This window comes from Talpa occidentalis, unplaced genomic scaffold, assembly GCF_014898055.3.
Source record: "Talpa occidentalis isolate TD23 unplaced genomic scaffold, MPIMG_talOcc4v2.1 talOcc4.12, whole genome shotgun sequence".
Classification (NCBI taxonomy): domain Eukaryota; kingdom Metazoa; phylum Chordata; class Mammalia; order Eulipotyphla; family Talpidae; genus Talpa; species Talpa occidentalis.
In genome coordinates this window covers 81,673,282-81,698,947 of record NW_023601212.1, presented here as the reverse complement: position 1 = coordinate 81,698,947, position 25,666 = coordinate 81,673,282, and the positions used below count along the sequence as shown (strand labels likewise).

Genomic DNA, 25,666 nt, shown 5'->3' with positions numbered 1-25,666 from the left:
CACCTAGCTGCCACCCGTGGGAGCCCCAGGGCCCTCACCTGTAAGTGGGAATAATAATGACAAGGCCGCCTCACAGGTGCAGGGAGTAGGTTCCCAGAGATTCTGCACCAGTGCTCTTAGCACAGGGCCTGGCACCTCTCAAGGGCTGCGGCATGTGTTGTTGAGGAAGGCAGTGAGTGTCATAGCCCAGAGCTGGGGAGACACTGTGGCTGACACCCAGCTGGAGCCCACACTTGTCCCTGGATGCAGTTTGGTTTGGTCAGGTGAAGAACCAGGATCCTCTCTGTCCCCGGCAGGCCTTCCACTCCCGAGACGAAGCGCAGACCCAGTACTCACAATGCCTCATCGAAAAGGACAAGTACCGTAAACAGATCCGCGAGCTGGAGGAGAAGAATGATGAGATGAGAATCGAGAAGGTCCGGCGGGAAGCCTGCATTGTCAACTTGGAAAGCAAGCTCAGGCGCCTCTCCAAGGACAGCAGCAGCCTGGACCAGGTGAGTGTGGGCTGTACCCCCACTCTGGCAGCCAGGTGCCTCCCACCCCACTGAGCAGGCTCACCACTCTCCCTTGCGGCGAGTCTCCAGCCAGAAGCACACCATTTCTTACCACTTCCAGAATAACCCAGGTCCTGGAACTTTCTGTGCATCTGTGTCATAATGAGTACAAGCCACTCATCTTGAAGCTGGAAGATGCAGGCTAGATGCCTGACTTGGCCACTCACCAGTGAAGCCAACTCAGGGGGTCACTTCACCAAGCAGCTTCAGCTCCCTTTCATGGCTGGTCACTAGCCTCCCCCAGGTTCCTTTACACCCCCCTGGTGGTCACTGGGTTTAAGATGCCCTACTTCCTCTGTAGTCGCTAGTGCCTACAAGGAAACTCACTCATGGGCAGTGTCAAGTTCAGGTTACATGTCACAGCAGGGCCCAGCTCTCAGAAATGAATGGGCTCTGCCATTGTGTGTGTGGCTGAGGGGTTGAGTGCCTCAAGTGCAGGTCTGAGGACTGTAAATCCAGGAGCATGAGCTTCCAGCCCAGTGTTGTAAATTATAAGTACAAGGGGTGCTGTGGTTGCCCAGGACCGCTGTACCATCTGTCGGGTTTCTGGAAAGACTTCCTACAGGAGCGGTTCTTAATGCCTCGGGACTGCCACTTGGAATACTGCCCCCTGACTTCACCTGGCCAAATTCTGTCCACTGTCTGGTCCTGGCCAATGTGTCACTTACTGGGCTAGGCTTCCACTAGTCCCCATAATAAAAACCCCATGTGATGCCCTTCTTTCAACAGATTTTACTACAGTTGTCATTATGCAGAAACTCCATGAGGGCCCCTCAATTTGTCCAAGGTCCTTAGCAGGGTGTCAGGCTCAGGGTAGCACCTCAGGGTGCAGCTACCAAATATGTGAAGGGAAACTGTGATAGACCCTTGTTAGGTGAGGATTCTGATATTCCAGGCTGGGGGGCAGTGGCAAAGGCCTGGATGACCATTGCATGGCATGCTATTGGCAGACTGTAGAGTAGGAGGTGGGCACAGGCCGGACATGTGGCCAGAGAGGGTGGCAGGCTGTGGGTTTATAGGCTAAGGAGCTTGGTTGTTATTCTGGGACCTCCAAGGATTTTGTTTAGGTAAATAAGGAAGTAGATTTGGGTTTAAGGTAATGTAGCACACAGGTGTTGTATGGCTCAGGCACAGTCAACCGGAAATTACTTAATGCTCCTGCAACTCAGCTTCTGACAGTATTATATTCAGACAATATAAAGCAATTAGAACACTACCTGGCAGTGCTTTTGTCCTTGTTCAGTGACTCAGCATTTTTTATTTTATATGTGCAGCTAAGGCATGGGCTGGGCTGGAAACTGGGAGTGTGATGGTGTACATCAGATCTAAGGCTGAGACCAGCTAAGGCCAACCCCTTTGTTATTTATTGTGGAAGAAAACTAGTGTTTGCTCCAGTTCCCAGCAGGAGGGAGATGGGGGTGCAGGAGGCTGCAAGGAGCAGAGTTCAGCTAGGATATAAGCCTTGGGATCTGGGTGCACGCCAGTTGTGAAAGAAAATGGGTCATCCAGAGCTTCAGGCACGGTGGCCAAGAGATCGCTAACATCATGAGCTGAGCCTTTGGTGACTGGTGTCCTGTACTTCTCTTTGTCTCCAGAGTCTACCCAGGAACCTGCCAATAACCATCATCTCTCAGAATTTTGGAGATGCCAGCCCCAGGACCAACGGTCAGGAGGCTGATGATTCATCCACCTCAGAGGAGTCGCCGGAAGACAACAGATACTTTCTGTCCTACAACCCGCCCAAGCGCAGGATGAATCTGAAGGGCATCCAGGTACTTGGTTTGGTCAGGTGAAGAACCAGGGTCCTCTCTGTCCCCGGCAGGCCTTCCACTCCCGAGACCCAGTACTCACAGTGCCTCATCGAAAGGGGTGGAGGTGAGGAGCCCCCTGCAGGCAGATGAAGATGCAGCACAGACACACGTGGTCCTGGCACATTCCTTGACTTCTTTCAGCTCTATGAACAGAGATCCTGCCAGCTCATGCTTTTTATGTGTGTGTTTTTACCAGTTCTCTCATCTCTTATAAATGTAATAAAAGTGTAAAGTAGAGAGCGAGAGTGAATGAAATAAGCATAATTTCCAAATTCATTTGTGTATTCAACATATTAAGTATGGAGTACCTATCACATGTTTATTAATATTAATTGCTTGGGGTAGGCACCATTTGGGGAACTGGAGTTTCAGCAGGAATCTCATCTGCTTTGCTCAGTAGCTGGTGTAATCCATGGCACACGGCTAATGCTCAGTGAGGAATGAATGAATGAATGGAGCCATCTTAAATGAGAAGGGCATGACCACCAAGGCCTGACCATCCACTCCCCTCTGCCCTGCCTCTGTATGTGGAGCTAGAAGGCCCAGGGCAGCAAATCCCAGGCCCTTGGGAAACCTCTAGCAGCTCGTGATGAGGGCAGCTACTCCGTCCTTTGCTGAAAATGCCCCTGCTTCACATCCCGGGTTGTGCTCAGCCTCATATACTCCTCCACACACACTCCTTCCCACTGGGTTCTTGTACCATCTGAGCCACACTGCGCCGCCCCCCAGGGGAAGCTAGTCTGCACAGCAGTGCCCTAGCTGGGCCAAGGGGAGATGGACGTCCTGTGCTTTCCGATTCCAGAGACTCCGACTCAGGCAGCCGCGTGACGAGGGGCAGCCTGGGCACACCTCAATTTATTTTTTTCCTTAGCTCCAGTGACATGTGTCTGGGGCCTTGTTTGATTTGTGTCCTCTGTCTCCTTTCTCCCTCCCTCTCTTTCAGCTGCAGAGAGCCAAATCCCCCATCAGCCTGAAGCGAACATCAGATTTTCAAGGTTAGTGAGACGCCCGGATCCCTCTCCTGTCTGTCACTCTGACTCTCTGGGTCCATCTGTTTCTCCCATTGCAGCCATCAATCCTACGAGGTAAACCTGGGACAGACCTGGGGGGCCCCATGGTGGTGGGGTGTCCAGATAGTAATTAATGTTCATTGTCATGTCCAACCTCGGGAGCGTCACATCTGTGGTTTCCCTACCCCTGCTCCTCCCTGTGGATCTGATGGGGCTGCTGCTGTCTCAGCTGAACTTTGCATTTCTGCTCATGGCCTCTCTGCTGGAGGGCTGTGCCACCCACCTCCCACACTCATGGTCAGGCTGTCCCTGGGGTAGACGGCTGCTAGTTCACCCAGAAGTCCCTGGCTCCCCGAGACATACTGTCTTCAGAATTGCTGTCATTTGTCCTTGCCTCAACTCTGGGAGTAATAATTGACTAGCAAGGGTTTGCCCACGTGAATCAAGTGCCAGGTGCCACCGGTCCACTTGCAGAGCCCAGGCCGTGAGTAAAAAAAGTGGCTTTGGAAACCCAGGAGAGAGGTCAGAGGAAGGTCGTGGAAGGATCTGCCAAGAAAGGAGTGTTTAGGCTGGACTTGGGAAGGGGGGGAATTGGGCCAAGGTACATGATCTCCACGAGGGCACCTGGGGCAGAGCCGGGAGCAGAGCCGGGGTCAGGAGCCCACACTCTGCCATTCTGAGGCTGACAGGGTTGAGGACGTGGGCAACTTCACCCCTCCAAGGGGACAGGAGTGGGGATCAGGAGGTCCAGATCTGGGCTGTGGGCACTCCCTTTGAATCTGGTAGAGGGCAGAGAAGGGAACCAGAGAAGATGACGAGGTGTCGCTCCCGACAGAGGTACCCTCCCAACTCCCCATACCCAGAGAGAGTGGGGGCCCCTAGCCAAGTCTCAGAGACACATGACATTGACCTGCCTGGAGCCCTGGCCCTGGCTCAAGCAGGAATATGCTGGGGAGTAAGACCAGGTTCTCCCCACCTTTTAGGAGAATTGCAGGATGTCACCCAGAAAGGACAGCCCCCAAGTGCTCATAGCCACAGGGGCTCTCAATTCCCTTCTCCTTCTCTCTTTTCTACCTCACCACCATCCCCCCACCCTCTCTGCCTCTCCTGCCCCTTTCTTGTGGACAGCAAAGGGACATGAGGAAGACGGCATGGGCGGCAGCCCCAGCTCCTGCAGATCCCTGCCCATCACCAACTCATTCTCCAAGATGGTAAGCCATGGTCCTCCGCACCCCCCCCCCTTCTAGCTCAGAACCTGATTCCCAGGCCCCCAGCTTTGTCTGCCCCAGCACCCCCTGTACTCCCTAAGTGGGACCTATGAACAGTCACTGTTCGGGGCGGGGGTTGCAGCCCAGGTCCTGCTTATGTTTATTTAAAGATGTTTCCACGGCTTCATGATGTATTTACACCTTCTTGCCGCCTCCTTTCCCAATTTAACACTTGGTGGGAGGAAGAGATGGGCCTCCAAGGGGCTGTAGCGAATTGCACAGGCGGCTGAAAATTCTGCCGCAGCTTCTCAGCCCCTGGCAACTCCGGCAGCTTGGGGAGGCAGCGGCAGGCAGATGCAGCCTGTGAGCAGCTAAAGTCTCAAATGCCCCAGAGCAAAAGCTCAGCGATCCCTCCCCTAGCCCAGTGTCCCCCACACTTCAGCTCCAGCCCACCTGGGCCAAGCCTGGCAGAGTCCCAACCACAGACCTAGTGCCACTCCCCCCACCAAGCAGCAGAAGGCCTAGGATTAAAAATTCTAACCCCAGGGGATGCTCTGGGAAGCTTGTCAGCTCTGCTTCCAAAATCAGGCCCTCGGGGAGGCAGAAATTTGATAATGAATGATTTCTGTCTGAGTGAGGCTGGGGGTGGGTTGTGAAATCCAAGGTTCTTCTTTAAGGCAGCCCTTGCCAGGAGCCAGCAGGGCTCATTTTAAAGGGTCACCCTCCAGCAGCCATGCTATCTGGGGGAAAGCATCCATTGCCACCATCACCACCAGGTCCCTAGGACCACATGGCATCCAGGTGCTCAACCTTGATGGCCTGGATCAGCTCTGGGGCCACTGAACTCAGCCTGTGCAGGGTAAGGGACTGCTCCAGCTCCCAAGCCTCCATCATTCCTGCCTGCACCCTCCCTGCCTCTCCAGAGGCAGCGAGCAGATGTTCAAGCAGATGTGCACCAGGCTCTATGGCTGCAGCCGCCCCAGGCTGAGCACAAGCCTTCTCTGGCCAAGGTCGCCTCTGAACACCAGCTTGCTGCACCCACATTGCCTATGTCAGAGGCAGGAATGCATCTGGGTTAAATTTAGTTCCTGTATATATAATATTTATGCCCTTGGAGGCACAGGCAGGTAGACATCCAGCTCCTGTAACACCTCTGGGTGTGTGCTTGCAGCAGCCCCATCGGAGCCGCTCCAGCATTATGTCCATCACTGCTGAGCCCCCAGGAAACGACTCCATTGTCAGACGCTACAAGGAAGATGCCCCTCATCGCAGGTGAGTGACAGGTGACAGGCGGAAGGGGATGGCACCTCCACCTAGTACCTGTGTGGACCTCTGCAGCCCTGAAGCAAACTTGATAGGATGAAGGTGCCCAGTTTACAGGTAGGAGGCTGAGGCTTAGGGAAAGGATGTGACTTTCCCAGGGTCACCCAAGTAGGTACCAAATGATGAAAACTTTGCTGCCTCCAAATCAGTTCCCTCCATCCCCTGGGCACAAGGCTTAGCTTTTCCTGTCAGAGAGGGAGAGAGCCCATGAATGGTCTCCCCAAAACTGCTCCCCCTCCCCCTTCCTCACCTCTTGGAAATCATCAGTGTCCCCAACAAAGAAAATGCCTGGGCATCTAGATCTTTCCAATCAGCCAGATATTTGGCACATCACATTCAAAGTCAAGATGACTAGGTGGTTTCCACAAGGACCAAGAGTGAGGAGCTGGCTGGCAGGGCTAGATCCTCACCTCTGGTCCTGCCACGGACCTGAGCCATGCAGCATCACACTCACCAACTTGGGGAAGTGTCCCAGGCAGCTTTCTGAAGCCATACGTGGCAGCTGCACGGAGACTGCCTCCACCTCATTGCTCTGGTGAGGACCATACGTGGACAACTTAGAACTCTTGGAACACAGTGGTGCTGCACCCCCATCCAGTCCTCTGAAGGGGCACTGAGCTGTTTTCGGCACATTGCACATTTTAGTACCCATCCAAGTAGAAATGGACATTAAGTATCTGTCAAAGAAGAAGAGTAAGTGGGAAGTAGCAGGTGGAGCTGTCAGGGACCCTTCTCCTCATGTCCGCTCACATGGCTAATGCAGCCTCTCAAGTCTGCCAGGTCACTCCACCCTCCCAGCAGAGGGCCCAGCCCTCCTTCAGCCCCTTGTCCTTGACCTACCTGCTGAATTTCCTGTCAGCACCCACCCTACCCTCTCAGAACCAAGATGCCCAAGAAACTAGAACATTCCAGAAGCTTCCCCCTCCCTTGACCACCTGCACACACTCATGAGAGCTCCTATGCACACGTGCGCTCCCTCTGTTCCTCCCTTGTGTCTTGCAGCACAGTTGAAGAAGACAATGACAGCGGTGGGTTTGATGCCTTAGACCTCGATGGTAGGTACCCTGAAGATCTGAGAGGTGTTACAGGTGTGGCAGCTGCCTGCCAGTCAGCAATAACAAGGCCACTTCTCACACATCCCAGACACCCTGCCCCCAGGCAGATGGAGGCTTGCACATAGAGGTCCTCAGGAAACTTAAGGAATGGATTTTGAAAGTGCTGTCTGTGCACATGGAAGTTAGGTCTCCATCTCAGTGCACTGTCTGCAACCCGAAGGCACGCTGAGGAGCTTGTCCTTTGCAGGCAGGAGGGGCCATCCAGCTGCTAAGCAGGGAGTCAGACTCAGGTCTGAGTTTTTAAGAAAGAATGGCTCTCGTGATCTTAGTCCAGTGCCGTGGAAGTACTTGCTTGTGTCCCTGATCCAATTTAATCAACTCTCAAAACTCCTTTCAGAAATGCTATTGCTGTTCTCATTTTGCAGATGAAGACCGAGAGTCTTAGTGAGATTAAGGAATGGTAGGCTGGAGCAGGGACTAGAAGCAAGGACACATCTTAAGAAATTCATGGATTAAGCTGTTAACCAACCTGAACATCACTTGACTAGTGCTGGGAATGAGAGGGGAGACTGGGCTGAGGGGGGTGGCGATTAATGTTGTTCTTCATGCCCTGAAGTTAGAGGTGTGGACAGGCCTGCACTGGGGAGCCAGGATGTAGTACTTGGAGCGGGGATTATGGAGGAGGATATTCCCTTGGCCCAGAACATTCTGTGCAGAGAGCCAGCCTTGAATGCTCAGCTCCAGGGCAAGAGCATGTGTGGATGCCAGCCACTGCCCCTCACAGCCCAAAAGTTGGGTTCAGCCTAACACATGGCAAAGTCCCACAAATGTCAGGCCCGGTACTGGCTATGCAGGACACGAAGATCCATGTCGCCAGATCCTGTCTTGGCAGAGACTGTGGGTCAGTGGTGAAGACAGATAGGGATGTACAGGCCTGGGGAGCATCTGACTGGGTGGACAGAAGAGGGAGAAGGAAGGGTTTGAGTTTCGCTCCTGAAATGTCTCAGTGCCTTGGGATAATGTCCTACAGAGCCAGCAGCATGGAAACTGATTCAGAATCCCCTGGGTGGGGCTGCCAGCCCTCTCGTTCCAGGGTTCTCCCAGTCCTGCCTCCACCCCTGGCCAGCTCAGACTGCCAGTGGAGAAAATGAAAGATTAGTGACTCTCCTTAATTGGGGACCATCAGAAGCTATCAAGTGTTAAAGAGAGGTTAGCACCTAATAGAGGTTGGGTAATGAGAAGAATTGAAAGAGTTTTGGAAAGGGGAGAGCTGGGAAGAGAATTCTGGGCAGCAGTCCAAAGCATTTTGCAGTGTCGGGATAAATTCCCTTTGCAGAGCAGCCTTTGTTATCAGCCTGGAGCAGGGTTTGCAGATCCTGCATCCCAGCTGCCCGAGCCATGTGGAGTGAGTGGGCATCTCCCCCAGGGCCTCTGGGGTCCCACCAAGTTGGGGTGAGAGAGGGCATCTGTGTCATCCAGATTCTGCTCTTCCTGCCTGTTTCTGCTGATGACCAAGAAGGTCATGGGACCACTGGTGGTCTGAGACCTAAGGTGGCCCCAGGATGAAAACAGAACTAGCGACCAATCCCAAAACAGAACTAACGACTACTGATGGAGCCCCTCTACCTTAGCCTGTTCCCAACACACACACACACAAAAGGGGATTTTTCAAAACCAGTTTGCTGGCCAAGCCTGCTACTAAGAGGGGACCCACAGAGGGAAATTGCAAAAGCTGCCCCCTTCCCCTGGGGCCCCAGTAGATCAGTGACTGAGGCAGACACACTGTTAACTGGCCCTTCCCCAAGCTTTCACCCAAGGGGAGCACTTCTGGGGGGGCAGACAGGAGAAACAGGGGTCAGAGGGCTGATCTGCTTCCCTTGGTATCCAGGAGGTGCAGGGGCCGCTGCTGATGGGCCCCTTTCCTTTGCAGATGACAGTCACGAGCGCTACTCCTTCGGACCCCCCTCCATCCACTCCTCCTCCTCCTCCCACCAGTCTGAGGGCCTGGATGCCTATGACCTGGAGCAGGTCAACCTCATGTTTAGGAAGTTCTCGCTAGAAAGGTACCATGGTCATGTGGGAGGGGGAAGAGGGAGTGGAGGGCAGGGACAGGGTAAAAATCATTCGGCCCCAAAAGTCCCCAGAGGGGACAATCCATGACACCCCACAGGCTCCGAAAATCAGAGTTCTGGAATCCTAGCATCCCAGAGTCAGCAATCACTTCCCCTGACCTCAAAACAGGTCCAAAAGAGAAGGGGCTTACCTGGGGCTACACAGTATGGTGGAAACAAGGAAGCAGGACCCCCAGGTCCACCTGTGACACACTGAAACCCAGTGGGCTGTGCAATAGGGGTCTTCCTGGAGTTAGGCGAGAGCAGAGTAACTGACCTGGGTGCGGGTGGTCGGGTTTGAGTGGTCAGTCTGGGTGGCACAGCCTCCTGTCTGTTTCACAGCAAGAGCCATTTGCAAAGTGTCACCTAAGGTGGCAGCTAATGCAGCTCCCTCGGCATCTGATGACTCCAGGAGGCTATGCCCCCCAGATCCCTGCCCTCTGGCGTGTCCTGGTAGACCTGTCCTGTTGCAGCTGCCTAACTCCTGCTTTATTCCCCAACCCAGACCCTTCCGTCCATCTGTCACCTCTGGGGGGCACGTGCGGGGTCCCGGGCCCTCGGTGCAGCACATCACGCTGAGCGGCGACAGCCTCATCTCCCAGCTCACCCTTCTGGGAGGCAACGCACGCGGGAGTTTCGTCCACTCGGTCAAGCCAGGCTCCCTGGCCGAGAAGGCCGGCCTCCACGAGGGCCACCAGCTGCTGCTGGTGAGAGGCTGGGCTGGGGGAGGCGGCAGCACAGCCAAGTGGTCCAAGACTTTTCCTCTTTCCTCTGCACATCTGCTGACAGGATGACCCTGCACCTTGCATTAGGCTTCTGCCTCGCAGCCAGGAGGAGGGAGCTGGATGGTGGCTGGGCAGTCAGCGCACTCGCCACCAGTCCCTCCCTGGCCTTCCCCTCACCTCCTCGCTGTGTTTCCAGAGCCTGCGTGTGCACACACATGTGCACATACGCCAGCTCCAGGGGGTAGGCGGAGGCGAGCGCACCCGTTGAAGTGGGATGCTTTCTTCCCCTCGGCAGCGCTGAGCGGCCGTTGTTGGGGGAAAGATGCTTTTATCCCCTAGTGGAGCAGGCTCACCCCTGCAGCTCTGCCGGCCTGTGGAGTCTGAGAAGAACAATGTGTCTTTGATATCCAGCTAGAAGGCTGCATCAAAGGCGAGAGGCAGAGCGTCCCCTTGGATACGTGCACAAAGGAGGAGGCCCACTGGACCATCCAGAGGTGCAGCGGCCCCATCACACTGCACTACAAGGTCAATCAAGAAGGTGAGACCGCCAGACTCACCTGCCCTCGGCCAAGGCCAGCAGGGCAGCGGCCAGGGTAGGGCCCAGGGCTGCTGTTCTCTGCTGTTCTCCACTGTTCCGTGGGAGGAATAAGCCAGTCCTGGCCCTGTCGGGTGGATCTGATGTCAGATATGGGGCAGCAGCAGGGAAAGGCAAAGAAATATGCGCCCTCCCGGGGCTTGCCCAGCCGCAAGTGGACTGCTGGGTCCAGCAGGAGGAGGCAGGGCCCCAGCCAATGCCCACAGCCCTACCTGGCCCGCTCGCCCTTCTCCCTGCCAGATGGAAGTTTGCTGCTTCCCTCGGGCTTCCCGGACCCAGCAGCATGACTGTGGCTTTGGGGTGGCCACTCTGACACGGTAAGTTCCACCGAGCCAGGTCACAGGCCTTTCCAATGTAGGCTCAGCCTGTCCTCACCCTCCCTGCCTATCTGGCCCCCAGCAAATGGTCATCCTGCCTCCTCTTTCTGGGCCAGAACTCCTGGGCAGTGAGACCGAGCTTTCGCTTCCATGTCCTAAAGTCTGACTCCTCATTCTCACCCCTGGGTTTCTTCCTGCCTGTTCCTCTCCGCAGCTGGATCTTATTTTTAACCACCAGGGCTCATGAATGTTTCAACAGAGCATAAATAGCCACTTTCTCTCTAGTCGTTCCCCACTGCCGCCTGCTCGCCCGCACTCCTTCCGGCGGAGCTTGGTCGGTGCAGATGATAATGATGCTCTGTCCCTAAACACAGGACCCAGCCTCCTGCTCGCGGGCAGGCCCCTCCTCTCGCCCAGGCCTGGCTTTCCAGCCCAGCAGAAAACCTGTGGGCAGCGCCCCGCCCGCCTGCCAGCAGCATGACAGAACACAGCGTGCACATGACCCCCACACACCCCAGGTTGCGGGGCTGCATACCTGCAGATGGAACTCATGAAATTAAGGCTCCCTCTCCCAGGATGTGGCTAGTAGGGCCTCTCCTCTGAAGTGGCAGAGTGTGCAGAGAGCAGTCAGTGCTGTCTCCCACCAGACACACAAGACACACACAGATGTGGGACCATCCATGGCCCCAAGGACAGGAAGCAAGGCTGGAGGACAGGACAGCAGTTACCCTTTACGGTAGCCAGAGGGGCCAGGGCAGGATCCCCAGATGGTGGTTACCGGGCATATACCTTTGTGAAAATTTGTCAAGACAAATACTTAGGAAGGTATGTTGTTTCTTGGATGTGTGAACTAGGCCTCAATTAAAGAAAGAAAATTCAAGCACCGTGTAGTAGTGGGAAGATGGACATGATAGCAGAGCTCCAAGATTTGTTGCAACTGGGCACAGAATTAGCTCTAGTTTCTTAGCAGCCAAGACAAAAAGGGAAACCTCCTAAATGACACCGCTCTGCATTCATCCTGGAGGACCAAGGTTCCCCTAGGCAGAAATGCTAAGGGGAACGTGTCCCAGGGCTGCGGTACTGAGGGTGCCCCTCCAGAGCCGTCTCTGCAGAGGAGTCTGCTCACAGATCGGGGCTTCTGTTCCTCCCCACTCCACAGGGTACCGGAAGCTGCTGAAGGACATGGAGGAGGGCCTGATCACCTCGGGGGATTCATTCTACATCCGGCTCAACCTGAACATCTCCAGCCAGCTGGATGCCTGCTCCATGTCCCTGAAGTGTGACGATGTCGTGCACGTACGAGACACCATGTACCAGGACAGACATGAGTGGCTGTGTGCACGGGTCGACCCCTTCACGGACCATGACCTAGACATGGGCACCATACCCAGCTACAGCCGGTGAGGCGGGCGCCTGAGCAGGCCGAGGGGCCACTGGGGCACCGAGAAAGAACACCTGTCCTGTTGAATAGTCAGGTCCCCCCATTTCCTCCTCCTCCTTGAAGGCTTCCTTGCCTCCCAGGAATGTCCCTCTCTAAAACCCCATTGCTTCATTAAATCCCAGAGCACCCTCTCAGCTATCTCAAGACAGCTTGGGACTTGATTTTATGCTCTCTTGTCTTTAGCTGGTTCTTCCTTTTCTAAAACCTCCTCCCCGACATCATTACTAATTATTTAGCAGTAGCTGCCAAGAGTCGATCACACGCGGTAGACGCCCAGAGCTCTATAAAGGCTCCGCAGGCTCTGGTGCTGTCAGAGGCCAGCCGTGCAGGCATCAGTTGGTCCAGTTTATAGACAAGGAAACAGGCTCAGAGAAGCTAAAAGGGACTGCGCCACAGCATCACCGAGGGTCAGCACCAGAGGAAGACAAGAAGGGTGCCCCTGAGGCCCATTGCTCACACCTGCACAGGGTCCCTCGTGCACTCCCTTGTACCCCACAGACCTGAAACCCCATCCCTTCTCCCCTCCCCAGAGCCCAGCAGCTCCTGCTGGTCAAGCTGCAGCGCCTGATGCACAGGGGCAACCGGGAAGAGACCGACACTGGCCACCACACCCTGCGGGCACTCCGGGTGAGTCACCGGTGGTCAACTCCAAAGCGCCACCTGGGGTCTTTTTGGAGGGTAACAGGTGGAAACCACTTATGGGATGGTGGGTTAGAGAGAGCTTACTTCCTCAGGAAGGGGACGCCTCTCCAGAAGAGCCCCGCCCTCTGTGCCTTCCCCTCCTCTGGCTTCGATCCTGGGTTGCAGGCTTCCCCGCTGCTATCTCTCGTCCTCTGTTGGAACAAGTTCTTTCCCCAAGTCTCGGGGCTCCTCTTCCCTCCCAAGCTTGCCCCTCATCTGGAAGGATTTGATTCCACCACTGGCACTTAGGCCCCTTTCGCACAGAGGGTCTCGACCACACATCCCTACTTCTATGGCTTTGTTGCACTCACATGTCCTGCCATGCTAGCCTGGTCTGACTGATTGATAAACTGATTTCAGAACACTCTGCAGCCCGAAGAGCCACTTTCTACCAGTGACCCCCGGGTCAGTCCCCGCCTCTCTCGAGCAAGTTTCCTTTTTGGCCAGCTCCTTCAGGTAAAGCTCTCCGGAGTGCCTACTGACTTTTCAATCACATGTTACTGCAGCTCTGCCCTCTGCCTACTGAGAAGAGAAGGCTGTGTCAAAATAACACTGCTTTGTGTTTGTGTACCACTTGCAACTTTTCACAGTGCCTCTCATCTCCTGTCCCATTTTATCCTCACAGTGACAGGTCGGTAGACAGTCTCTGCACCTGTTGGAAGCAAATCCTGCTTTCGTAAAAGATTTGAGGAAACTTATGACTAGAAGAAATTTAAACAACTTGCTGTTAAAATATTAATAGAAAAATCAGAAACAGTGTATCAGCAGAGATAAACAAACATTGCAGATATCCAGGTCAGTTTGACCCCTCAGATTGAGCACTAAATTTATCTCTGAGCATCCCAGCAGCCAAGGAAAAAAGGGAAGCCCAGTAGAGTCTTTAAACCTTATCTGACCACAGAAACCTTTTAGCTATTTGGAACTAGAAAGAATTTTATCTTTGTACTTAATTCTAAAAGGATAGGGTTTTTTTGGCATGAATCATTATACAAGGAACATTAAATAGCACAGTGGGTAATATCTTGAGAAGTGATTTCACATAAATGCAAAAGCATTGTGTGTGGTCATGATCTCTCACCAGTTGACAAAAGGTAAGGAAGTAATACTGGCATGTAGCCTTATGAGCATGTCCCAGTGTAGGCGCTGTGCTGATTAGTCCCCCGCGGGAATAGTATGTCATTCCATTGCTCTGTCCTGATGTTGGAACTCAGGAAACCCAGGGAAATGGCTCAATGGTATGACCCTGAAACCCAGAACAGGTTGCAGAAAGACATTTACACGGGGGAAGGGATTCCTAGCGAAGACTAAGTTACTCCTGAAGGTGGGGTCTTGTGTGACTAGACGTCCCTGTTCAAGAGTCTAACACCTTGAGCATCTGGGAGACCCAGAGGCTGGTTGGCCACAGAGTCAGGCTGAAATCATGGATTTTCTCCCCTATGGAAGGAGGGCAGGCGAGACTCAAAGTAGTCCAGGGAATACAGTGGGAACCTGGGTTCTCGGCCCATCATTTGACATCCCCGGCTTGCAGAAGGGAACGCGAATGCCCCCTGCCCACCCCCCCAGGAGACTCAGGGAAGCCAAGACAGGTGGTATGGAGAGCAGAGTGGCTCAGGTGGACAACTGGGGACTGGACTTCAGCAGCTAGGCACTTTAGATTCTCAAGCATCAGCAGAGGCTGCTCCCCTGACCCCGCAAGTAGCAGGGGGGTTGCTGAAGGGAGAGCTCCTAACCAGCCTCCCAGTAGACTTCACACCCTCTTGGAGAAGAGAGAGCAGTTGATCATTCACTTACCTACTAATGACATTTCCCAAACAACTCAAGGCCTCACGTGACCTGCTAGGCACCTCCAGTTTTAACAGGGGACATGACTGAGCCAGACCCCCAGGAAAGAGCTGGGATTGAACAAGTCTTCAGCCCACCCAGTCTGGGTCAAGGTCTGGTTGGGAGCGAAGCAGGGAGAGCAGCCCCCTCCACCTGTTCGTTCCTCTAGTTCGTCAGCAGGTCTGAGAACAAGTACAAGCGGATGAACAGCAGTGAGCGTGTCCGCATTGTCTCGGGGAGCCCGCTGGGGAGCCTGGCCCGGTCCTCGCTGGACGCCACGAAGCTCCTGACTGAGAAGCAGGAAGGTACGGCTCTGAGTGCCACCCACAGGCCCGGTGGCCTCAGAGGTCTGGGAAGCTATGAGGTTCTGGAGAAGGGGCATGGGGATGTCTGCTCCCTCAAAAAGGAGGGTGCCACCTGAGGACAGCCTCCAGGGGGGGTCCAGCCTCATCTGGGAGGACCAGACAGCCTCCTGGGGTGGCATCCCCGCCAAACTTACCTATAACGAATACTCACGCTAGCTACTTTGAGCCCAGATGCCTTAGTTAATTGGAGCTGTTTGCTGTGAAGCGTTTACTTATTGATTCTCTCCCCACTGAGTGCCTCTAGCCATTTATCAAGCAGGCAAGAGGCTTATCCCCATGGAAGGGAGAGGAGTAACTATGGGCTACCCACTCTCCTCAAGTCCACCCTTCCCTCGGCCTAGTCTGCTCTTGTCCAGCTCTCCCTTCTGGGCTCCTCCTCCAAGCAGCCCTCCCTGACTACCCTGCTGCATGCCCCTTTCCTTGAGGACTCAACAGCATCTGAAGTAATTAGTCTGCTTCTTACCTGTGGCGTGTCTGCCTCCTCCCACCACGCCCTCCCTGCCATGGGAGCTCCAGGAGGCAGGGCCATGTCCTGCTTGTCTGCCATCACCCCTCACCCACGGTTATTTGGCGAATGCTCCTAGATGGCTGGCATGCTGCCTGGGCCCTGCGGCTTGCAGCCCACAGTTGTCTTCAAGAGCTAGCCCCCCAGAAAAGTTTTCAAGGCTGTGTGGGGTCAAAGAAGCTCAAGGTCAACCAGGGCCCTGGTGTTTCTCACCCCAGTGGGGCAGCTGGTGGTCTCACAGCCAGCCCTTTGCTGTCCCCTCCCAGAGCTGGACCCCGAGAATGAGCTTGGCAAGAACCTCAGCCTGATCCCCTATAGCCTGGTGCGCGCCTTCTACTGCGAGCGCCGCCGACCTGTTCTCTTCACGCCCACCATGCTGGCCAAGGCGCTGGTTCAGAAACTGCTCAACTCAGGGGGCGCCATGGAGTTCACCATGTGTAAGCCAGGTGAGTGCCCACAAGCTGCTCCAGGGAACCCACCCACTGCCCTGCCTCTATCCAGGAGGGAATGGCAGCACATCCTCCTGGCCTGCTGTGGACAGGAAGGGGGTTTGCCATTCACATTTCTATGGAACAGTGGCCCCCAGGAGACTTGCCAGGAGGCAGGGATAACAGGCCTTCCTTTCCTCATTTACTCTGAGAGTGACCTTGAAGGTTACAGGTAGACTCAAGTTGGGATCCTTCCTCCGAACCTTTATGTGGAAAGCAATCCACCCCATCTCTGGGGGCCTCTGCATCCTCTTTGGGGAGAAGCTAGGGGACAATGATAATACCACCATCCCAGAGTTCTGAGCCCAGGCCTGGCTGTGCACTAGAATCAGCCTTAGCATCGTTTGAATTTATGCTGAATGTCCAAGTCCACCCTGACCAACGGACTGTCCAGTGACCAGGAGTAATGTAATATAAAAGTTACCATTGTAACTAGTTAAGTGTACACTTCCGCGGCATTATGTACATTCACGTGTAACCATCACCATGTCCACCTTCAGGAACTTTCATCTAACAAAAACTGCATTTATTACACACTAGCCCGCCCCTCCTCCACAGCCCCTCCCCACCCCAGGTAACCACTATTCTACTTTCTGTCTCTATAAACTTGACTCTAGGAACCATAGCATGGGCTCCTGCAGAGCTTGCCCTTTGTGCCTGGCTTATTTCGCTTAGCATGATGTCCTCAAGATTCACCACATTGAAGTGTATTGCAGAATGTCCTTTTTATGACTGAATAGTATTCCATTGTGTGAATGGGCCACATTCTGGTTACCCATTTATCCACTGGTGGACATTTTTACCTGTTTCCACCTATTGGCAAGGGTGACTAATGCTGCTGTGAACCTGGGTGTGCACCTATCTGTGTCAGTCCCTGCTTCCACTTCTTTTGGGTGTAGACTCAGAAGTGGAATTGCTAGATCATAGGGTTATTCTGTGTTTTTTGTTGTTGTTTATTTTAAGCTGCTACCCCCTTTCCATAGCAGCTGTACCATTTTATGTTCCCACCAAGAGGACATCCACATTTCCCACATCCCACATCCCATTTCCCACATCCTCACCAACAGTTTCTGTATTGATCTTTTTCAATAATAGCCATCCTGAGAGAGTGTATGAAGGAGCAGTGTCAAGATTTTAAATCTACTTTTTTGCAGCACAATTACATACGGTGACAGGCCCCCAGTGCAGTCCAGTGAGTTGGGACAAAGCTTATACCCAGCGACCACAACTACAGCCAAGACACAACTCTGCATCCCTCCAAGTTACCCTGTGTCCCTCCCTCCACCCCTGCCCCAGGCATGTGTTTATCTGCTTTCCATCACACATTAGTTTGCATTTTCTCCAGTTTTCTATAAATGGAATCATGTGGCATGGCATCTTCTGTATCTGTCTCCTTTCCCCCAGCGTAATGTTTTTGAGCTCCTTCCACCCTGTGGCTCCTGATGCTAAGCAGGGTGCTGTTGGCGACGTGTCTATCAGAAATGGTTTACTCAGAGCTCCCTGGTGGCTATTCTGTGGGGCCACATCTGCACACCAGCTGTGCAAAGTATTCCCTACAGTCCGGGTCCCAGATCAGAGCCCCGTAAGCATGAGCCGCTGCTGCCGTAGCTTGCCTTTATCACAGGTGTGCTTGCTCACACTGTGATTCCTTGGTTGGCCAGTTCTGTCAGCAGCTGAGATTTCCAGGGATGCCCGACTGCACCCACCATGCCCACCTTCTGCAGTTTAGGCCCCTACAGCCCCACCCAGGAGGGCTGCAGTGGACAGCACGGCTGGTTGGAAGGATTAGTCATGTTCTCTGAGGTGGTCTACAGTTTAGGCCTTGCCCTGCCCCTCACCCCTCTGCTGTATCCTTTGGGACAAGTAAACCCTTGTGTCTCTTCACTTGCAAAACCAAGATAATGACAGCAACTTCCACAGAGGCCAGGGGCTCATGGAAGGGCAGAGAATGGCTTAGGGCTGCGCCCAGCATGGGCTTAGGATTCTCTTCTCCCTCCCCCCAGGTAAAGCAGACAGGGTGCAGGGGCCAACACCTCTCTGAGCACCCATCTCTTTTCTTGACATGGCTCTCCCAACCCTCCCAAGTCCAGCTGTTGGACTTAGAAACCTTTGGAGCTTGTGCAACTCTATGGCCTTCTACCAACTGACCCCTGGGAAGCAACACCCCTTCCAGGGAGGCTCCAGGAGAAGGGCTTCACCTCTGCCTCAGGTGCCAAGCACTTTCCGTCAGTCAGTAACTATAAGAAAGTGAAAATCAAAATCAACAAAAAACTATGAACCAGAGACACTCTATGGGAAGTAGGGGGTGGGAGGGGAGGGATTGGGGTCAAAATAAGGGGGTTGCAATTGTATGGGGAATATAAAAATAAAATTTATTTAAAAAATAAATAAATAAAATAAAAAATTTAAAAAATAAAAGGCTTAAAAAAAAAAAAAAGCTTGATTTGGGAATCCCATTTACCTCTGAATTGACATGCTCCCCCTGAGTGCACTCACAGCCAAGTGGCCCTGGTGCTGTCAGGACAGGCCTTCCAGGCTTTTCCCTTCCCCCAGGCCACCAGAGCTGCTCCCCTGCTAGCTCTCCCCCAGGTTCCTTCCAACTCACTTCCTCATGTACTCTTTTGAACCAGGGGGCTAGTGTGGGCTCCTCCAGGCCAGCCTGGACCTAAGCAGGTAATTCCAGTCATGCTTTTACTCTGTCTTCCTCTTTGGTAGAGAATCTGAGGCCCAGAGAGGTTCAAGACTTGTTCAGGGTCACCCAGCCAGCAGATGGGGCATCTGATACACACCTCCTCCAGGAAGCCTGCCTGCTTCCCTCCCTCCCCACACTTTGTTAATGCTGCCACAATCAGGAGCTCATCACTGTACTTCCTACATTGTTTTATAATTATCTGGCTCCCACATTCTTCTCCCAGCTAGGTCATAGTTTCTCAAGTACAACAGATATGTTTTTGTCTTGTTTTTTTTTTTTTTTTTTATTTTTAATACCTGACCCTTAGTGGGTTTCTGGTAATTGTTGAATTAAGTCAGCGGATAGGAGGATGGATAATGGCTAGATGGATGGGTGGATGGGCAGGTGGATGGGTGGAGGATGGATAGATGGATGGGTGGAGGATGGATGGATGGATAAACCGATCAATGGATGGCTGGGTTTGTGGATGAGTGGAGCGGGAAATTCTTCACGATGGGTGATTATGATGGGTATTGCACCACAGTGCCTGAGCTACTTTGTCCAAGGAAATGACTTACTGAAAGCCAAACCACAAGTTATTACTTGCCAGCTATTTTGTGGGCTGCCATGGGAGTAAGAAGTGTGACGTTTATCCTGACCTTTGGAAGACTCAGTCTAGTGGCGGAGACGAGATTCATTTACATGTGGCCAGAACCGGACCAGACACTGAGTTCTTCCCAGCCCAGAAGGGGGCAGGCAGGGCTTCAGTGGGACGATCCACCCAAGGCCACTCTGTACCACCCTCACAGCCTACCTCTCTCGGCAGATGTTGTCACGAGAGATGAGTTTCTCAGAAAGCAGAAGACAGAGGCCATCATCTACTCCCGAGAGAAGAACCCCAATACCTTTGAATGCATCGTTCCCGCCAACATCGAAGCTGTGGCAGCCAAGGTGAGGGAGGCTCCAGGAGCCTGAACAGGCCCTGACACCCAGCCCATTATCTCTGCGAGCCCACCTCAGCCATGGACAATGAAGGGTCTCACTTCCTGGTGGCCAAACCTTTTCCCTTTCTCTCTGCGTCTCCGCCTTACGCTTCTCCCCTCTCCATGCCCTCATTCTCTTGCTGTGATGTGCGTTTATAATGTGAGACCGCCTTCTATTTCTGATGGCTTCACGGTGCTGGTGTTCTAGTTCACATTGTTTAGGGATATGTGTGTGTCTGGCTGTGATAACAAGGGCCAGAGATAGCGAGCAAGCGTGTCAGACAGAGAGACAAGTGGGTGACAGGTACCGTGCTGTCCAAATGAGGGAAGTGGGGCACCATCAGAGGGCTATTGGCAGCCATGCAGGGAAGGCGTCTGCATACAATTTAGACTCTTGTGGAGCCAGGCATCCTCCCTAAGCACTGAGTTCTTTCTCATTCTAGGACTTTATGAAAGCAGAGTTCTCAGCCTGTGGCAGATGGGTGCTGCCCCAGAGGCTAAGTGGCCAGTTCACAGGGGGCAGTGTCCTTAGGGATGGCAGGATCAGGTGCCCAGCCAGGAACTCCTGCTGACGGTCACTCCTGCCCCCTCCCCACCTTGTCGCTTCCGCAGATAAAAGCATGGACAGAGTTATCAGTCTTGAACGGTGTGCTTGTTTTCAAAGCCGGAGACATAGCAGTTTAGAGAATCCTGACAGCTGGAATGGATAGAAAATGAGTGGGCAGGGTTGGAGCTGAGGTACTTTAGCTGAAAAGATGCCATCAATGAATCTGTGCTGTTAGAAGTCTGGGTCGTGCCTACCCCGGCAGGGAGGGGGTGCAGTGACCGGAAGGCTCAGGAGCTCATCATTTCTACCTCTGAACCCGGGTTGATTCCACCAGTAGGTTGGGTTAGTGGTGAAAATTCGCTGAGCTGCGTACTTAGGAGCTCATGCACCTCCACATTCTACATGTTCTATTTCAGTGCAAAGGTGGTGTCAGGCAGTACCCCAGGCTCAGGACGGACACACAGGTTCATTGTGGATTTGGGCAAATGGATAAAGGAATCTTGGAGCCCTTGGTATAGTTGACAGGGCTTTAATGCTGAAGCAGAGAACCAGGTACAGGCAGACCAGTGAGCAGGGAGGCATGAGGGAGGCAGGAGACCTGGGGGGTCGGCAGCAAGCAAGCCGCCTAGAGCCCACAATCTCCAAGCTTGTTCTCTCTCTGTCTCAGTCTCTGTCTCTGTCTCTCTCTCTCTCTCTCCCTCCCATAACCCTCCCCGAATAATGATCTTTGTGATGATCTCCTTACTTATAGGTACGTGTGCCCCATGCTCTCGTCTTCTTGGCCCCCGGTGTCTGTGCGTGCCTGGCGCTCACGCTCCCAAGCACTTTTTGCATTAACACATATCACATGCGGGTAACACACCTGGAAGGGAAGCAAGGCTACAGGTGGCGGCCATAGAATCTAGTGGCCGGAGGGCAAAAAAGAGCCCAAGCCCCTCTATTTTCCCTACAATGGTTAGTTTTTTTGTTTGTTTGATTGTTTGTTTTTAAAAAGCAAGACCAGAATTGCTCTTCAGAAACAACGCGCTCACAGTGCAGGGACTCGTGCTTGTAATGCGTGCAGGACACGCAGCCGCCTGGCTTGCCCCTGACCAAGCTCGCCTCCATAGGCCAAATAGAGGAGCAGGTGTTCTTGATTCCGACTTTGATTTTTATTAAAACTCATTTACAGCACCTGACTCACCTCAGGCTGGGTGCCTGGCCCCTGCCAGCACCCATCGCTGCACCCAGCACAGTGGAGCCAAGAGTCCAGATGGATAGGTGGGGGCCCAGCTGTCTCTTGGATCCAGGGTTCCCTTGGGTCATTCATACCCCGGCTCAATGAATCTGTGCTGTTAGGAGTCTAGGTCATGCCTGCCCCAGCAGGGAGGGGGTGCAGTGACCAGAAGACTGGAGCAGGCCGTTTCTACCTCTGGACTCGGGTGCTAATTTCACCAGTAGGTTCAGTTTGGGAACTGGTTGCACAAGAGACCCTTGCCCTCATCTCTGTGACAAGGATCCTGACCCTGAATCTGGAGCCACCCCAGGCACCCACATGGGCTGGAGGGGGCCTGCTGCTGACCACTGGCCCCTGTGCTTACAGAACAAGCATTGTCTGCTAGAGGCGGGAATCAACTGCACGAGAGACTTGATCAAGTCCAGGATCTACCCCATCGTGCTCTTCATCCGGGTGTCGGAGAAGAACATCAAGAGGTTCAGGTAGGGCTCCGAGATCCATCCTTTCCTTCCTGCCCTGACAGCCTCTGGGTTCTGGCCAACAAAGGCCTTGGTCGGCTTCTCCTCATCCCCCATTCACTGCAGTGAATCTTTCTTGTATGTCAGACTCTAAATACAGGGCCCGTTTCTGGTGGGGACAAGTACTGAGAGGGACAGTGGGGTGCTGAAGGATGTAAGCTGTCAGGGGAGCTGAAGTTGGAGCATGGGGGTGCGGTGGCAGGTGCTAGGGGAGAGGTGCTCTGGGTAGAGGGCCAGCTGGTACAGGCAGTGAGAAGGGCAGAGCCATGAGAGGTGACCTTGCAGTTTAGGGGAGTCCAGATCGCGTGGGGCCGTGTGGGCCACAGGAAGAGTGTGGTGGTTTATTCTGAGATGGGAGCCACTGGAGCTTTTGAGTGAAGGAGTGACCTAATCTAACGTGGGGGTGAGTGGCTCCCTCTGGCTGCTGTGCTGAGACGGTTGCTCTGATAACCTGGCAAGAGATAATGATTCTGGGACCCTGGTCCTGCCTAGAGGGTGATGAGGAGAGATTCAATTCTGGGCTCATGTCCAAGGTCGAGACTGTGTGATTTGTTGAAAGGTTGTCTATGGCGTTTGATAGAGAGGAAACCAGGTGCCACTGAATTTGGAGTCTGGCTCTGACATACGCTGACTCCTGCCTTCCTCGCACATGATAGCATGTGGGACTAGGAGAAATTGTGCTCCTCTTTTCTTTCACCAAATATTTACTGAGCATCTATTGAATGTCAGCCCTGGGGAACCTGTGAATGAGCAAATGAGACAGAAACACCCACCTCACCCCACATTTATTCTAACAGTTGCTGCCCAAAAAACAAATGCTGGTGAGGATGGGGAGAAACGACCCCTGATGCACTGCAAGTGGGAATGTAAATGGTGCAGGTGCTATGAAGATGGTATAGAGGTTCCCCCAAATATTAAACAGACCAAATGATGCAGCACCCCTCTTCTGGGTATATGCCCCAAAGAATTGAAAGAGATACTTGCAGATTCTTGTTTTCAGTGCACTATTCTGAGTAGCCAAAAAGAAAAAACAGCCCAAGGATCCACAGATAAACAAAATGCGGGCTCTATATCCAATGGAATATTACTCACCCTTTTAAAAGGAAGGAAATTCTGTCACATGCTACAGCATAGATAAACCTGGAGGATATACTGCTAAGTGAAATAAGTCAGTCACGGAGGGACGAGTATGTATTCTTGTGTGAGGTTCCTAGAGGAGTCAGATCCATTGAGACAGAAAATAGGATGGTGTGTGCTCGGGTCTAGGCAAGGAATAAGGAATTCATGTTCGTGGGCATAGAATTTTCAGTTTTGCAAGAAGAAAAAGTCCTGGAGATTGATTCCATGGTGATGTGATGTTCAACATTACTGAATGGTACACTTAAAATTGGTGAAGATGATAAATTTTATTTTATGTGTACTTTACCATAACTAAAAAATTTTAAAGACTTTTGTAAATCCGCACCTCCGAGGAATTCCATAGTGAGCAGAATTAAAAGGGACACTATACTTAATGTGCTAGAAAGCAAGAGACGCTATGGAGAAACAAAGCAGGGGTGGTCCAAGGAGAACTGTGGATCCTCTATAGGGTGCCCTAGGCTCTCTCAGGGGGTGGGCAGACCAGCATCTGGGCTTTGTCCCGCACCATGAGGTCTAGCCCAGCCCCTCACTCCTGCCTGCAGGAAGATGCTGCCTCGACCTGAGACAGAGGAGGAGTTCCTGCGGCTGTGCCGGCTAAAGGAGAAGGAGCTGGAGGCCCTGCCGTGCCTGTACGCCACGGTGGAGGCCGACATGTGGAGCAGCGTGGAAGAGCTGCTCCGTGTCATCAAGGACAAGATCGCAGAGGAGCAGCGCAAGACCGTCTGGGTGGACGAGGACCAGCTGTGAGGCAGGGCACCCCTGAGTCCAAGTGGGACTCGGGATGGATGTCAGGGCCCCACTGGTTGATGCCATGGGGAGGAGGGGGCAACCTGCTGCCCCCAGAGCTGCCCCAGCCTGGGGGGTTCATCCTACCCAGTTGTGGAGCTGCTCCAAAGGAGCACCCAGGGGCAGAGCAGCTGTGGGGGTGCTCAGACGGAGCAGGGAGTATTTCCACCCAGGGCTCCCCTGGGGTTAGCAGGGAGGCAGGGCCAAGGACACAAAGCCAGGGCAAGGCCAGCTGGCCCCCAAAAGCCAGAGCAGCAGTTGGATGTAACTCATGGAATAGGGGTATGATCTACTGGGCAGGGGCCCTGAAAGCCAGGCAGCCACCAGCCCGCAGACACTTGAAAGGCACGTTCCCAGGCAGGACAGATCGGGAAGGAAGGAGACATATGTCATGCTATTATTTTTCTTGCATTAAAAGTTCCCCATTTCCTTGTTTTAAGTGTTTTTTTTTTTAATGTAATCATTTACAGAGGTTTTCAGCTCTTGCCACCTTCCTAACCTGCAGACTGCTCCCAGAAAGCCTAGTTCATCTGTGCGATGAAGCTAGGGTGACATACATCCCAACTTCCCAGGGCAGGCCTGATTACACCTGGGTTTGGGGCATAATTACCTATGACACCCCTTTGACTAAGATACCTCGTGATTTGGGTAATTGCCTAGCAGCCCCAGAAAGCACCTGTCCTTCCTCAGGCAGCATGGGAGTTCTTGCTGTTTATGCACCTGCATCCCCCAACCCAGTCCTAGGCCAGGCCCCCTACAAGCTCTCCCCTCACATAGTTGTCTTTCAGTATGCAGTGTTCCACATGCAGCCTTGCTTCATCCTGGCTCAGGAGGGACCACATGGGATAGGGCCCTCTGGTGGGTTTGCTCCCACTGCCCAGGGGCCGGGAACTGCAGAAAGCTACACTTCCCTCCACAGCAGATAGCAAAGTCCCTAGGGATCCTAGAACCTTCTCCTTGACTTCCTTGATGCACTCTTTCCAGGTCTGCACCCAATAGGGCACAGCTAAGCCAGGCCCGGCCCAGCCTTACACCATGCTGGCGATCCAGCAGTTGGTAGGCGGCAAGCAGGAGTTCAAACTTAAGTCTGTGTGTGTCAACTGCTAGTTGACAATCCAATATCCACATCCCCCTCTTTAATACCAGAATCTAGATTCTATTCTGGGAAACTGCACAGTTTCCCAACCTCCTTTGCAGCTAGAGTAGTCAAAGAAATGTACGGAAAAGTTTAGGAGAGAGACAAAGCAGACAGACCGTCCTTCCTCCAGTTTTGTGCGTGGAATGCAATGTGATAGATGGAGCTCCAGCAATCATAATGGATCTTGAGATGGCCTTGAGAATGGAAACCCTATGCCAAGGATGGTGGAGAGAAAAAATAGAAGGAACCAGTCACTGATGACACTTTGGAGACCAGGACTGCTGCTTGGGTTTTTTGCACATGATACCAAAATAAATTTTTATCATGTTAAAGGGCCACATTTCAGTTCTCAGTTATTGGCAGCCTAGAACAGTTCCTAGCAGATATAGGAACAACCCTTTCCTGTATAATATTAGGAGCAGGGCATGAGTTAATTATCTCGAAGATACTTGCCACTTATTCGAGGTATGAATTACTAATAAAAGATCTCAATAAATATCAAAAAAAAAAAAAAAAACCATTAGTATACACCTATTGTCATTTTCTGGCATTTCAACCCTTGGAGGTCAAATTAGCACCACAAAGACCAGGAGGTGTAAGTGGGGACCTGAGGCCCTAGGAGGGCCTACTCCTGTCCTTCCTCCATGACTGTCCATC

General features: G+C 53.0%; 1 protein-coding gene across 1 annotated transcript in view; it reads left to right on the top strand.

The window, feature by feature from the left end:
• Window positions 1-24,156, top strand: part of CARD11 (caspase recruitment domain family member 11) — a 52,009-nt gene extending 27,853 nt beyond the window's left edge. The window contains exons 9-25 of the mRNA XM_037504522.2: window positions 297-494; window positions 2,150-2,326; window positions 3,309-3,360; window positions 4,504-4,586; window positions 5,755-5,855; window positions 6,909-6,961; window positions 8,892-9,024; window positions 9,578-9,779; window positions 10,209-10,335; window positions 11,869-12,109; window positions 12,681-12,777; window positions 13,192-13,287; window positions 14,822-14,957; window positions 15,789-15,968; window positions 19,508-19,632; window positions 21,794-21,909; window positions 23,628-24,156. Of these exons, the coding sequence (XP_037360419.1) occupies window positions 297-494; window positions 2,150-2,326; window positions 3,309-3,360; window positions 4,504-4,586; window positions 5,755-5,855; window positions 6,909-6,961; window positions 8,892-9,024; window positions 9,578-9,779; window positions 10,209-10,335; window positions 11,869-12,109; window positions 12,681-12,777; window positions 13,192-13,287; window positions 14,822-14,957; window positions 15,789-15,968; window positions 19,508-19,632; window positions 21,794-21,909; window positions 23,628-23,832 (2,322 nt within the window). The 3' untranslated portion in view covers window positions 23,833-24,156. The remainder of the gene's footprint in view (window positions 1-296; window positions 495-2,149; window positions 2,327-3,308; window positions 3,361-4,503; window positions 4,587-5,754; window positions 5,856-6,908; window positions 6,962-8,891; window positions 9,025-9,577; window positions 9,780-10,208; window positions 10,336-11,868; window positions 12,110-12,680; window positions 12,778-13,191; window positions 13,288-14,821; window positions 14,958-15,788; window positions 15,969-19,507; window positions 19,633-21,793; window positions 21,910-23,627) is intronic.
• The last annotated feature ends 1,510 nt before the right edge of the window (window positions 24,157-25,666 follow it).